The sequence below is a fragment of the Ailuropoda melanoleuca genome, chromosome 2, assembly GCF_002007445.2.
Source record: "Ailuropoda melanoleuca isolate Jingjing chromosome 2, ASM200744v2, whole genome shotgun sequence".
NCBI lineage: Eukaryota > Metazoa > Chordata > Mammalia > Carnivora > Ursidae > Ailuropoda > Ailuropoda melanoleuca.
Genome location: NC_048219.1, coordinates 11,867,469 through 11,882,359, shown reverse-complemented (window position 1 = coordinate 11,882,359; position 14,891 = coordinate 11,867,469). Strand labels below are relative to the sequence as shown.

At 46.9% G+C, this 14,891-nt stretch overlaps 1 protein-coding gene across 1 annotated transcript in view; it reads left to right on the top strand.

The window, feature by feature from the left end:
* The window catches only part of CSMD2 (CUB and Sushi multiple domains 2), a 590,718-nt gene that overhangs the window by 364,002 nt on the left and 211,825 nt on the right, over nt 1-14,891 (top strand). Inside the window, exons 15-16 of the mRNA XM_034645185.1 lie at nt 9,841-10,167; nt 14,114-14,308. Coding sequence (XP_034501076.1) covers nt 9,841-10,167; nt 14,114-14,308 — 522 coding nt within the window. The remainder of the gene's footprint in view (nt 1-9,840; nt 10,168-14,113; nt 14,309-14,891) is intronic.

Below are 14,891 nucleotides of genomic sequence, written 5' to 3'. Positions count from 1 at the left end.
TAATTCTCCTTTTTGAGGGGGTCTTTGCCTGGTTTGGGGATCAAGGTAATATTAGCCTCATAGAATGAGTTTGGTAGCTTTCCTTCTGTTTCTATTTTTTGAAATAGCTTTAGGAGAATAGGTATTATTTCTTCTTTGAATGTTTGGTAGAATTCCCCAGGAAAACCGTCTGGGCCTGGAGTTTTATTATTTGGAAGGTTGTTTATCACTGACTCAATTTCTTCATAGTTAATTGGCCTATTTAAGAAATCTATTTCTTCCTGTTTCAGTCTTGGTAGTTTATAGGTTTCCAGGAAGGCCTCCATCTCTTCCAGATTGTTTAGTTTTTTGGCATATAGCTGTTGATAAAAGTTTCTAATAATCCTTGCAATTTCAATGGTGCTGGTCGTGACCTCTCCCTTTTCAGTCATAATTTTAATAATCTCAGTCCTTTCTCTTTGTTTTTGGACAAGTTTTGCCAGTGGTCTATCAATTTTATGGATTCTCTCAAAGAACCAGCTTCTAGTCCTGTTGATCTGCTCTACTGTGGTTCTGGTCTCTAATTCATTGATTTCTGCTCTAATCTTGGTCAACTCCTTCCTTGTCAGTGGGTTAGGCCTGTCCCTCTGTTGCTGTTCCAGTTTCTTGAGGTGAGAATATAGAAACTGCATTTTAGATTTTTCTATTCTTTTGAGTGAGGCTTGGATGGCTATGTATTTCCCCCTTAGGACTGCCTTTGCAGTATCCCATAGGTTTTGGACCGTTGTGTATTCATTCTCGTTGGTCTCCATAAATTGTTTAATTTGTTTTTTGATTTCCTGGTTTATCGAGTCATTCTTGAGCAGGATGGTTCTTAGCCTCCAAGTGTTTGAGTTTCTTCCAGGTTTTTCCTTGTGGTTGAGTTCCAATTTCAGAGCGTTGTGGTCTGAGAATATGCAGGGGATAATTTCAATCTTTTGGTATTGGCTGAGACCTGTTTTGTGTCCCAGAGCATGATCTATTCTTGAGAATGTTCCATGGGCATTTGAATAGAATGAGTATTCTTTGGTTCTGGGGTGTAGTGTTCTATATATATCTATGAGGTCCAACTCGTCGAGTATGGCATTCAAAGCCTTTGATTCTTTGCTTAGTTTTTGCCAGGGTGTTCTGTCTATTTCTGATAGTGGGGTGTTGAGGTCCCCTACTATTACTGTGTTCTTATCTATATGTCTCTTTATTTTGGTTAAGAGTTGGCTTGTGTATCTTGCTGCTCCCCTGTTGGGGGCATATATATTAATAATTGTCATATCCACTTGTTGAATACTTCCTTTAAGAATAATATAGTGCCCTTCTGTATCTCTCTCTATGGCCTCTAGTTTAAAATCCAGTCTATCTGATATGAGAATTGCTACTCCAGCTTTCTTTTGAGGTCCATTTGCGTGGAAGATGGTACTCCATCCCCTTACTCTAAGTCTGAATGCATCTTTGGGTTCAAAATGAGTCTCTTGTAGACAGCAAATGGATGGGTCATGTCTTTTTATCCAATCTGCAACCCTGTGGCGTTTTATGGGAGAGTTTAAGCCATTTAGATTGATAGAGATTATTGACAGATATGATTTTAATGATGCCATTTCTCTTTAAAGTCTTTGTATCGGTTGTGACTTGCTGCTCTGTATCACTCTTGGGGCCTTTTTACCTTTATAGAGCCCCCCTTAATATCTCCTGTAGGGCTGGTTTCGTGGTTACGAAATTGGTTAATGATTGGCGATTTTGGAACGTCTTTATTTCTCCATCAATTCTGAATGACAGCTTTGCTGGATAAAGGATCCTTGGCTGCATGTTTTTCTCTGAAAGAGCTTTAAAAATGCCCCCCCAAGCCTTTCTCTCATTCCAGGTCTCTGTAGACAGGTCTGACGTAATCCTGATACCTTTGCCTTGGTACGTGAGAAATTTCTTTGCCCTGGCCGCTTTCAATACTGTATCCTTGGATCTAATATTTGCGAATTGCACTATGACATGCCGTGGCGTAGGTTTGTCCTGGTTGAGCTTGGATGGGGTCCTCTCTGCCTCTTGGACACGAATGCTTGTTTCCCTTGCTAGATTAGGGAAGTTTTCAGCTACAATTTGTTCAAATATCTCTTCTAGACCTCTGTTTTTCTCCACCCCTTCAGGGATGCCGATGATTCTGACATTGGATCGTTTCATAGAGTCAGTAATCTCCCGTAATCTACATTCGTGGGCGTGGATTTTTTTAAGACCAGCTTCTATTTTCGTTTTTTCTTCTACTAACCCATCCTCCAATTCGCTAACGCGTTCCTCTGCCTCGGTGACCCTGGCCGTCAGAGCCTCTAGTTTTGACTGTATTTGGCCCATAGAATTTTTAATTTCTGTCAGATTCGCTCTCATTTCTGCCCTTAGGGATTCTATATTCTCAGCAACGCTTTCTCTGATGCTTTTTTCAAGTTTACTCATCATCTTGACCATTGTTGCTCTGAATTCCATTTCTGATAATTGGGATACATCCATATGTATTAATTCTGTGGCCGAGGCCAATTCTGTGGCAGAGGCCACAGACTCATTATCTTTTCTTTGCTGGGGGGGACTTCTCCTTCTCGTCATTCTGATGAAGAGAGATTGCAGGGTTGTCCAGAGCCCAAGTGTTGACTGGGACCCAGGCCGTGCGCCCTTGTTTTATAGAGATCTTAGGGATGTGGGCTTCTTCCTTAAAGAGTTTATTTATTTATTTGAGAGAGAGAGAGACAGTCAGCAAGAAAGGGAACCCAAGCAGAGGAGTGGGAGAGGAAGAAGCAGGTTCCCGGTGGAGAAGCCCGATGAAGGACTCCTTACGGAGCGTTGTGATCACACCCTAATCCGAAGACAGGTGCTTGGTGACTGCGCCACTCAGGCGCTCCGGGTTGTGGGCTTCTTGATTTTTCAGCCTGCCTTCTGGGGGAGGGGCCTGCCTGCCGGTACTCAGAAAACCCTGTTTGGGTAGAGTCTCTGTGTCCCTTGCGAGGGGGGATGGGGATGGGCACCCTGTGAGCCGGTATTTCCGGGCTTTTGTTCTCTGGCGGCTTTCCCTGGCGGTTTGCTATGCCTCTTCTGAGAGAGCAGCAGCGGCTGAAATTCAGCCTCTGTCTCAGAACAGAGGGATCGCGGATCGTTCTCCACTGATGTTCTGGCCACTTTAACTCTGTTTCTGTTGGTGCTGCTCAACCCTGCAGCATCCCGGGCTGTGCGCCCCACACCCGGCGTCCCAGCCCTCACTTCCAGGGCCGGCACGTCTCTGTCCTTTGTGTTTCCAACCCCGCCAGCCGCCAGCCGCCCCGCGTGGGCTCCCGGAGCTCCCCGTCTCAGTCTGGTGTCTCACGGGTGCTGACCGCGAGTCCGCCTGCTCCCCCGTGCAGGTGGCCCTCCAGCCGCCAGCCGCCCCGCGGACGCTCCCGGAGCTCCCGGTCTCAGCCTCGATCCAGTGAGCACACCGGAGCTCCGGAGCTCCGTGAGATGCTTGGTGGTGCACGCTCCCGGCTCACGGACTCAGTCTGCCGTTTCCAGAGTGCGGGTCCGCGGTCCGCCCGCTCCCCGGTGCAGGTGGCCCGCCAGCCGCCCTGCGCGCGCGCTCCTGGAGCTCGCGTTCTAAGTCTGTTGTCTCGCGGGTGCCGTCCGCGAGTCCGCCTGCTCCCCCGTGCAGGTGGCCCGCCAACCGCCAGCCGTCCCGCGTGCGCTCCCGGAGCTCCCTTCTCAGCCTGCTGTCTCAAGCGTGCGGGTCCGCGGTCTGTCCGCTCCCCCTTGCAGGTGGCTACCGCTTCCCGGCGCCCTGACACGGCGGCTCCCTCCCCCTTCTGTTTAGCTTCCGATATCTGTGCGCGGTTTCACGGCTCCCCGCTTCGTACCTCGATACTCAGCGCTGGAGATGTTCATTTGTAGAGATCCAGATGTATCTTCCTGCGTCTCAGGCTGATTCCGTGGATATTCCTGCTGGTCTGGTACCTATCCAGCTCAACTCAGGGGACCGGCTGAAAAAGGTGTCCCCTACTCCTCCCGAGACATGACAATTCTATCCCCTTCCTTTAAAAACAAAATCAACTGCTGAGAAAACATCTAGCCAGACCTTTGTTCAGAAAGTAAAACTATGGGGGCGCCTGAGTGGCGCAGTTGTTAAGCGTCTGCCTTCGGCTCAGGGCATGATCCCAGCGTTCTGGGATTGAGCCACGCGCATAGTGTTTTACAGACCCTCTTTAGCTTTACTTACTTTTGATTTCAGCTTAGTATATTTTTCTCCAACTCTTGTACTTTTTAAAAACAGTTTATTTGATCTGTGTTGATGCTTTGGCCATAAAGTAGCGTAACTGTCACATCTTCATTTTGGAATCTGTGCATCATCCGTTGTTTAAATATTATCTTTGGACTTTGTTTTGCTTTGTCAGCCCCCCCCCCATAATTGAATTACCATTTTGAAAGCAGTGAAGCCAGCAATGAAAATACCAAAAGAGAAGACAGTAAGGGTTTTTCAACAAGCCCCTTGTGTTTCCTACTCAAGATTGTATCAAATAATGATCTGATATTATACACAGTAATTATGCATATACCTGTTAATGAGTTTTCCACCTTTTTCAGTTTTCAAAAGTCTAACCAACGGCAGAGCCCTCTGAAGGTTTACCCAAGGTTGGGTTCCATAGCATAACTACTTACAAAGGGGGTAGGCACCTTATCTCCCTCTTTTAACCTGGGTGATAGATACTGATGAGATCCAATCATAGCACTTGATGTTTTCCTCATTTTGGACACCAAGAAGCAAACTCTGCTCTCTCACAGAAACATTCCAAGGTAGCATGCGAACATAATTTTCCAGAGTGAGAAAAATTAGACCTTTGTAGCACAATGCATACTCCCTTTTCCTGCCCTCATGGCAACAAGTCTGAGTTATCTCTTAGGGCATTAGACCAAGCTCTGCAGGGCCACACTCTGATTCTCTGAGTGTCAGTTTATGAGCTTCGTCTCCTTGCAGGTGCAAGAAGAAATGTCTCTTGTTAGCTGGCCATAAGACTCTTGACCAAAAACAAGGATCGTCCAAGAGTCTGGTGTGACATTAGAGCGTCCAAGGATCTGATCTTACTATTAAAATCGCCTTCTAGGGTGGCTTGCATTTGCCTCCACCAGTCCTTCTGAAACCTTGGTTGCACATTTAGGGTCACCTAGGGGAACTTTTAGAACCTGGACCCACTCCACCAAACACACAGGAATCTCTGGAGCCTCGGCATTGGTAAACTTTAATACTCTCCTAAGGTGAACTCTGAGCTATCTTGGCCCCTTCCCTTCTTTTTAACTATTCTGAGTCACTTTGTGTAAGTTGTGTGTCTTTTTTTTTTTTTAAAGATTTTATTGATTTATTTGACAGAGAGAGACAGCCAGCGAGAGAGGGAACACAAGCAGGGGGAGTGGGAGAGGAAGAAGCAGAGAAGGAGGCTCATTGTGGAGGAGCCTGATGTGGGGCTCGATCCCAGAATGCCGGGATCACGCCCTGAGTTGAAGGCAGACGCTTAACGACTGTGCCAGCCAGGCGCCCCTGTGTGTCTTGTTCCAAAATGAGGATTATATTTTACTGGGCTAGGTTAACCTGTATACGTGTACTGTCATAAATAATGTTTTGTCTCTTATCTTTTTTTTCTTTTTTTTTTTTTTACCATTTACTTTACATTTCCCCTCTTTATGCTTCCTTGTTGTGTCCTCCGAATTCCATTTTTTGCTAAATTGACTGCTTTTCTTTTTCCCCTTTGGTAATTTTGAAGATAAGCTACTTTATAGTCTATTACTAATTACTCTTAACATCTTTAAAAACATGGTCTAACCTATATTTCTCTAATTAACCAGAGAAACTACATAACAGAGTTTCTTGCAAGATGAGGAAATTAGCACATCTCCTTGCTCCAACTTCATGCTTTCTATCAGTGTCATCTGCAGAGTTTTACCCTGGGGTTTGGGCAGGAGTGATATCTTTTATCTTCTCTTCGAAGAAATATTTGTTATGGTTGCATTCTGTTTTATAACTATGTTTATAGCAATTATTTAGATTCTTTACTATATCATTTATTTGCTTGTTCCTAATCTTTTTCTTTTATTAACCATAACTTTCCCACATTTGAGTTCTTCATTTTGATTCATCTCTTGGTTGGGTAGAGAACATCTTTGAGTGTTTTTTTAATGAATGTTATGTGAATAATATATTTTTCAAGGTCTTTGACACTGGGAGGAGTTTCTGTTGTCTTTGCTGTTCAGCAACTTGGCTGAGTCATTCTCTTTTCTACTGTAAATTAGGAACAGATCTGTACTATGTCTAAGAGAAATGCATTGAGGGTCATGACCCAGTATTTTTTTCCTAGTTTCCAGAGCTGACTCAGGTATCCACCTGTTTTTCAGACCTTGGTCAATTCTGTTGCTTGGGGGTTGGAACGGGATGGGAACATGAGGCACACTTATTCATGTCCCCATCTTTTCAGATGGTATCAACCATTAAATACAGTTAGCCCTTGAACAACACGGGAGTAGGGATGTCAACCTCTTCCCACCCAACCCTATTCAGTTGAAAAATCCATATATAACTTTTGAATCCCCCAAAAACTGAGCTACTAATAGCCTACTCTGACCAAAAGCCTTACCGATAACATAAACATTTGATTAACACATATTTTGTATGTTAGAGTATTATATATTGTATTCTTACAATAAAGTAAACTAGAGAAAAGAAAATGTTATTAAGAAAATCATAAAAAAAGAGAAAATGCATTTACAGTACTGTGCTGTATTTATATAAAAAAAAAATCCACATGTAAGTGGATGTGTGCCGTTCAAACCTGTGCTGGTCAGGGGTCAACAATATTGATTTGCTGATTGAGCACCTACAGTGAATGCACCAGGCATTGTGGGGGCCACTAGGGACCGAGAGAAATCAAACAGACAAGATTTCTCCTCTCATGGAGCATATGTGTATGTGCTGGGGCGAGGGAGGGACAGACCATAAACAAGTGAACAAGATCATTTTAGAGAGTGATAACTAAAGCTACCATATGCAGCTGCTCAGAATGGTGCTCCTGGAGCTTTGCAAGATGGCAGCCCACTACAAAGGGTTTAAAGAAGAAAGAATAATGTGATAGAGTGATGGAGTGGGGGTGGGGACTCAGGTGATGTTAATTAAATTCTCCTCTACAGCAAATCCACTTTGCAAATGCTTACGGTGCTTCTGATGGTCTTTCCTCTGAAATCCTAGCACTTCTCTTTGCCTTTGGTCTGCCTTGGTGTGGTTCTACTGGTAGGCAGACCAGTAGGCAGACGGGTAGGCTCTACTTGTGATTTTGCCCTTTGTCTTCAAGGTCGTTGGCTCTGTTAGGATTCCTCACAATTTGCATTATGTTCAAAGCTAGAGACAGCATGGCTGTGTGGGGACACCCATGGCCAGCCTAGAGCCCCCGACTTCAGTGCTAATATAATGGTTAGGAGCTGACAGGTTGATATTCAGCAAATTCTAAGAACACCCCATGGACACCACTTTTAGGCCCAGTGGGCAGTACTGTTCTCATAAGAGGATGTTGAGGGGTGGCTAAGAGTTTGGTCCCTGGAATCAGATGGATTTTAACTTGCTGTTACCATTTACTCACCCACAACCCTGGCAAATTACTTAACCTCTGCGTGCCTCAGTGTCTTCATCTTTAAAACGGGCTACCTACCAAATAGTGTTATTGTGACAGCTAAATTGACTAATGGATGACGGTGCTCAGAACAGTGCCTGCACTTAGTAGCCACCATTAATAAATTATAATAATCACTATTAACTCTATATTGTGTTGCCTAAAAGCTTTTTCTTTTTTTTTTTTTTAAGATTTTATTTATTTGACAGAAAGAGACACAGCGAGAGGGAACACAAGCAGGGGGAGTGGGAGAGGGAGAAGCAGGCTCCAGCGGAGCAGGGAGCCCGATGCGGGGCTCGATGCCAGGACCCTGGGATCATGACCTGAGCCAAAGGCAGCCACTTAACAACTGAGCCACCCAGCCACCCCAGCCTAAAAGCTTTTTCATGTCCATCTCTCCCCTTGGCTCAGACTCTTTCTATACCCCTTAAACACAGAGACTACAGGAATAAGACTGAATGTGTTTTCGGGACCAGGTTCGCTTTGCACAATTGGATGGGAGGGCTTTGAGTAGCAGGTTGGAAAAGGGGTACCTAGTGTAAAAAGGGGAGGATGGGTAGAGTCAGGGAAAGGAAGGGAAAGCTCAACATAAGGAGTCACCAGTTCCTTTGTTTTGTGTGTGCGTTTCTTTTGCAAGCATGATTTCATTATTATTTTTCACCTCAGCTTCATTATAATTAATAAGCCAACTATTATGCTAACTTAAGTTTCACTATTATTAACACCAAACATCAGCATAAATGCAATAAAAGGATTTAAATGTTTGTCCATATTAGTTTTTACCCTCTTTATACTTTTACATTTAAAAGTGTTTAGTATGAGCCTATATCATTTTTGCAGTCAGAAAAATTAATTATTGTTTTCATTTTGAAAAAGTATTACCCCAAAACCTATTACTCGAAAACAATTTTTATTCGGGGGCTCATGTCCAGTCTTTATCCACATGTAAATATGTAATAGCTATAATCGGAAGTGTACATATAATTTTATGATCTACTGTTTTACTTAAAATGATGCTTAACATTCTTCTTTCTGCAGGGTCGTATTTTTCACTTTAATGATTTCGTTCAAATAGCATCACATTAAAGGCTATAATTTACCTCATATTATTAGGCTGGCATATAGGTTGTTCACATTTTTTTCTCTGTAATAAAATTATGTCAGTATAAACATCTTTGTCCATGCGGCTCTTTTTCTTTTGAATTAATTTCTAGAGATTACTGAGTCAGAATATTTGAATGGTTTTGTGGTTGTTGATAAGAATTCATATACTCCCTTCCAAAAGGATTATATCAACTTTACTCTGCAACTGGCAATAAATACATATGAGTTTTCATGAAGCCTCAACAATTTTGGGCTGTGTATTTTTTCTTTCTTTCGTTCTTTTTTTTTTTTTTACTAGTGAAATGGACTGTGTTTTCATATTAACTCTTCTTTTCTTTCCGATGAATCCTGTGAGCATACTCTTTGCTCATCTTGGTGATGTTCTTATGCAATTATAAAAGCTCTAATTTAATATTGATATTCACCCTTTGGCATATTTGTTGCAATTTATTTCATTCTATTATTTTCCCTCTTAATTTTGGTTTCATGTTTACATATCTGTTTGTTTTTCCATTTATAGCACTTCCCTTGCCTCAGCCTTGTTCCAGGGTCTGTCAGTCACTGGCGTGAAAAGGATTTAAAATAAGGAATTCCAGAAGAGTGGGTCCTTGGGATAATGTAGGAGAGAGAACAGGAAATGGATGGGGCACAGGGACAAGGCACCATCACCCCTCCCCCATGGTTCTTCCAAAGCTTTGGTCTCTGAAATTCAGACAGTGTTTACCCAGCATCTCCTTAGCGTAGTTATATAGCTTTGAGGCTGCCCAAATCCCCAGGGCATACCTATCATAATGTTTAAAGAGGAGAAATGGACTTGGTATGCCCTGACCCTGGTTACCACCCAGGGGATCATCAGCAGCTAAGAGGACCAACGCCGCCATGTCTGTAGTTTGCCAGAGGGGCTCTTCCCAGCACCATGCCCAGCATGGAACCCAGCATGTCTCCCTCCTAGAGCTCAGAGCCCAGTCTGGCCCAACCCTGTCTTATGTTTCTTTCCGTTGCTCTTCAGGCTAAGGAAATGCTCCCCGTGCCAGCCCCCAGCAGCCCAGGCAGAATGCCGGGACGCGCACTGACCTCCACAGCTCTTCTCTTTCAGTTTCCTGCTTCTTCAACTTCACCAGCCCCTCTGGGGTCGTCCTGTCGCCCAACTACCCAGAGGACTACGGCAACCACCTCCACTGCGTCTGGCTCATCCTGGCCCGGCCCGAGAGCCGCATCCACCTGGCTTTCAACGACATCGACGTGGAGCCTCAGTTTGACTTCCTGGTCATCAAGGATGGGGCCACGGCTGAGGCCCCGGTCCTGGGCACCTTCTCAGGAAACCAGCTCCCCTCCTCCATCACAAGCAGTGGCCACGTGGCCCGTCTCGAGTTCCAGACTGACCACTCCACGGGGAAGAGGGGTTTCAACATCACCTTTACCAGTGAGTCCCCACTCTGTCTCCGGCGGACCATCCCTCAGAGTGTTGGCCCCTGAGCATGGTGGAGGGTGCCCCCGTGGAGGAGCATTGATGTGGGTGGGCCAGTTCCAAGGGCTTTGAGGGGTGCAGTGCCCCGGCGTGGGGCTCCAGCATGACCAGAAGAGCAGAAAGCGCTGGCTGCTGGTCAGGGTGCTCTTTTCTGTGAAGCCGCTCTCTTTTGAGGATTTCTTCCCTATGAGTGTGATACGTAATATAAGAGGCACCTGGGGCCTCATTTTCCCAGAAGGCCCGGTGAGAACCAGGAAGGGCCCAAGGGAGAGCAAGCCTGTGCCATCCTCTCGCTGTTGCCCATCCCTCTCGGTGTGCTCCCCGCTCCTCCCCAGTCCTTGAACACCTGCTTACTGTTGGCTTCAGGTATTCCCTGTGGGGCTCACACTTCACTTTGCCCAGTTCCCACCCCTGCAGTTGAATCGGAAGCAAAGGTCTGGAGCAGTATTTCTGCTTGGATCTGAGACTTATTAGCCTTGTTACTGGGGCACTTCCTCATCCCCCCTCTCAGGGCCACAGTCCAAAAGCTATCACCTCCAGTTTCAACCCTGGGCCCCTTCTGTAGAAGCAGCCTGAAGCTAAGTGGTAATTCTTTTCATTTCTGTGTCTCCTGGGGCTATCATGAGGCAGGGGAGGGAGGCCAGAGCTTGGAGACCAGAAATAGCAAGCTGCCAAAGGTAGCAAGAAGTGCTTATCAGGTCATAATAAGCTGCAGACCCAGTGAGCTCAGCCAACGGCAAATAGTCAAATGGGGCTGAAGTTGGGCCTGCCTGAGCCATTCACCAGATCCTCTTCCAGGGGCTGTTTGTGAAATGCAGGCCCCCAGTTCCTGCTTCACTCCATGCATGCAAACACTCACTTAGTCTGGTACTTTTTGATAGAAATGGTCTCCTCCCGGCCCCCACCCCACTCCCTTGGCATAGAGGTCTTGCTTCCTTGTCCCACCTATCCCTGGAACCTAGTTGAGCTGGGGCCACTGGGGACCTCAGATTTCAAGGAACCACCCAAGCTAAAACCCTCTCCCAGCATTCCCTTCAGCACCTTCTTCAGGGCAGCGAGCTTGCTAGAATCCATTTGTCTTCTCAGGGCATGCCTCTTCCAGGGCGTACCTGTCCCCACCATCCACAGGCAGGAGGAAGCAGAACTCAGGTCCATCTTCCCTAATCTTCCCAGTCTAGCACTGCTGCTCTAGCTTCTAGCAGATCTACCCCATTCTTGCTTTACCGTGGATCGTGAGCTCTGGAAAGGTGGGGGGATGTATGCTTATCTTATCCCTTCTGCCGGGCACGGAGTCTGGACCTGGTAAGGATCAGTAAGTGTGTATTGAACAGAAAGATCCATAAGTGACTAATGACCTTTTTTCCCCCTGGTGGGAGTAGGAAGAAGAGGGGTAAGAGGTATACCAGGGAGCCCACCTTCTAGGATTGGTAAGGGCTGGGAATTCTGAGGGTTCAGTGTAGGTGCGGACATCAATGGGGAACCTGGCACAAAACAGGCTACTGAGTCTCCTAGCAAAACCAAAAACCACAGCTAGGAGGTGCCCATTTCCCAAAAAGCAGCAAGTGCTGAGTCCTTGGTGGGGAGGGAAGAGGGGAGGCAAAAGGTGGGGACCTGACCTAAGTGAGGATCTGGCTGTTACCAAGCATTCCTCTCCAAGGCTTCACCACCACCATAAAAATGATACACATTCAACACATACATACTCTACAAACAAGGCAGGTCAAAGAAGAAATACTAATTACCACCCCAGAATCCCCCCACCTGGCAAAGGTTCTTGTCAGCCTTTGCCGAACACTATTGCAGACATCAGATATTTCTCTGTGCATTTATAGAGATAGCTGGGTGGATAAGTAGACATAATTGTTTTTAATTTGGGCTCTGTTGCTAAATCAGAATCCCTAAGGGGATGAGGCCCTGTAATCTACATGTTCACAGGCTTCGAAGGTGATTCTGGTGTAGCTGGTGCAGTAGTAGTCACAGACAAGTGTCTGGGAGCTGGGACATAGAGCTCCTCAGTCACAGGCAGCTGGTGGTCATCTAGGCTGAGCTTGAATCTGCCCAGCGTGGGGAGCTCACCTCCCAGACAGCTTCTCCATAGCAAGAGCGCACTGGGGGCTTCCCCTCAGGCAGACTTGAAGCCAGCATCCCTGCAACAAGGATCAGTGATCCCGCTTTCACCCCTAGTGCTCCTTAGAGTAAAGCTAATCCATCCTCCACATGGGGCATTTGAAACAATGGTGATGGCAGCTGCTGTCCCCAGAGGACCTGCCACATGAGTACCTCTGTGGTCACCACAGCTGGCTGCTCAGTGGAAATGTCAGTAGCTAAGCTCCGTCTACCCCTTCCACATGCCAGGAAACTGAGGTTTGAAAAGGCGCACAGGTAGAACCATGCAGTATTTAAATCCTTCACTTAGAGCTTTTGCACCCTGACTTTAAGTGGCTTCATATCCTGTATGTGAGTGTGTGTGTGTATGTGACTGATCGGATTTTGAAGAGATACATGTCTGGACTTCTGGGCCCCGAGCACCACTCTTCTTCCTAGGGCATCTTTCTAAATGTCAAGGCACCCTCATAGTCATCGTTCCTCATGAAGGAAGGCGGGGAGCCTAAAGTCTGGGCTGACCTGGGCTTTGCATTTCAGCGGGAAGGGTGTTGGAGCGTCCGCTGAGGCTCTGCCAGGGATCATCGCCATCATCTCCACAGCAGATGCTCCCACAGCTTGCCTTTGGTAGGAAGGATCCCCAGGTTTGCAGGTCTCTTGCCTCCAGCAAGATCCAGCAGCCTCTGGGGCCGTGCTGTTTCTGGTTGTGCAAGTTTTTCAATCACTAGTGAATTTCAGAAGCTTGCAAATTGAGTTCTTAATTTAAAGTGGCACGTGCCCGCACAGCCAGGAAGCCTGGTCTCCTGGAAAGCACAGTGCTCACAACAGCAGGGATCCAGATAGGGTGTGGCTCAGAGACTTGAGCTCCAGAACTGTGGCACCCTGATGGAGGCAGGCTGGGAACGTGCTCCGTGGAGACAGAGTGGAAATGGGAAGAAGGCAGCGGACTCATACTCAGGGAGTACTTACCATCTGTCAGGCGCCATCCCAAACATTCTCCACTTTCAAATTCATACCAACTTTCCTTTTATTTCTATCCCAAAATGACCCTGCCGGGGAAGTACGGTCTCCATTTTGTAGGTCAGGAAACAGAGGCTCAGCAAGATTACGTAAGTTGCCCAGAACCATGTAAGTAACAGAGGCAAAGCTCAATTAAACCCGCAAGCGCTCTCTTTTCTCTGCCCCGTCCCTGCCACATTATCAGTTGCCTGGCTGGAGCGAGGCAACCTGACAATACACAAGGAAATGAAGGAAATGGCTTCAGACAGGGTTGAGTCCAGGGCACCTACTGTATGATGCTTAGTGTCTATTAGTGTCACAGGCCCTGGAGTCCAGCTCATCTGCAACATAAATGATCCCGTAACTCTCTGAAGTTAGGAAAGTGTGGAATGGATGTGACAGGAGGAGGTAGCTCTGCTCCCAGGCCGTGGTGAGCCTTAGTTTCCTCATTTGTAACCCGGGGTAATCATGTCTACCTCATGGAACCGTGATATGATGTAAATGAGCTGACATGAGAAATACTTAGTCCACTGCCTGAGCTATCTATGTTCATTAGGATGAAATTGGATTAGGTGCTCAGGAAGGCAGGAGATCGGGTTTAACAATCACCTGCTTTCTGCCCACTGTGGCTCACTGTTTCTGGGGTATCTGGCTCTGTCTCAAGCATGGTGGGTTCTTGTGAAAGTGATGGGGGTCTAGGACTGCCTATCATAATGAAGCTTATTTTCTCTTGGTGGGGGGGGGGGTCCATCTGCACGCCAGCTGTGCCTAATCCCGTCCTTGACCCCCATCCACACAGCCTTCCGACACAACGAGTGCCCAGATCCCGGCGTTCCAGTGAATGGCAAACGGTTCGGTGACAGCCTCCAACTGGGAAGCTCCATCTCCTTCCTCTGTGATGAAGGCTTCCTCGGGACTCAGGGCTCGGAGACCATCACCTGCATCCTGAAGGAGGGCAGCGTGGTCTGGAACAGCGCTGTGCTGCGGTGTGAAGGTACGTGCCTGCCAGGGCTGGGAGCCGGGGCTGTCGGCCAGAGAGGATGCAGAGGGGGCCGAGCGGCATAAGTCTGCATCATCCTTCCTCTTCTCCCAGGACCCAGGCCACCCTCTCACCCTCACACTGGGACGGCAGGGGCTCTATAGGATGACTTCGCATAGAAATTCGAATTGTAACCAGAGATTAAACTGGAGAAATGCTGGTTTTAGATAGTCAGGCATCAAAAACACCTCTTCTTTCAACTGAGAGCTCTCTCAGTATCACAGCTGTTAGGAGCCCTGCTTCCAGCTCCTGCCCAGGGGAGCTCCATGAGCCCAGAGCATTGGCAGTACTGTGGAGTTTGAAGTCTTTCAGGCTCCCTGGCAGTCTCTTCTCCATGTGCTCATTTTCCCCGGTTCCCTGGGACATTTCCCCACCTTGGCCCTTCTGCTCCTGTTAAAGACTGTGCCTCCCTCTCCTTTCGGTCAGTCTTCAGGAGACTGAAGGCAGACCGGAAGAAGAAACACAGCTTGAAGCAAGCACGGGGTTATTACGGCGTCTCCTCGGTCATGCCTGGCCACACAGAGTAGGTCGTGACTCA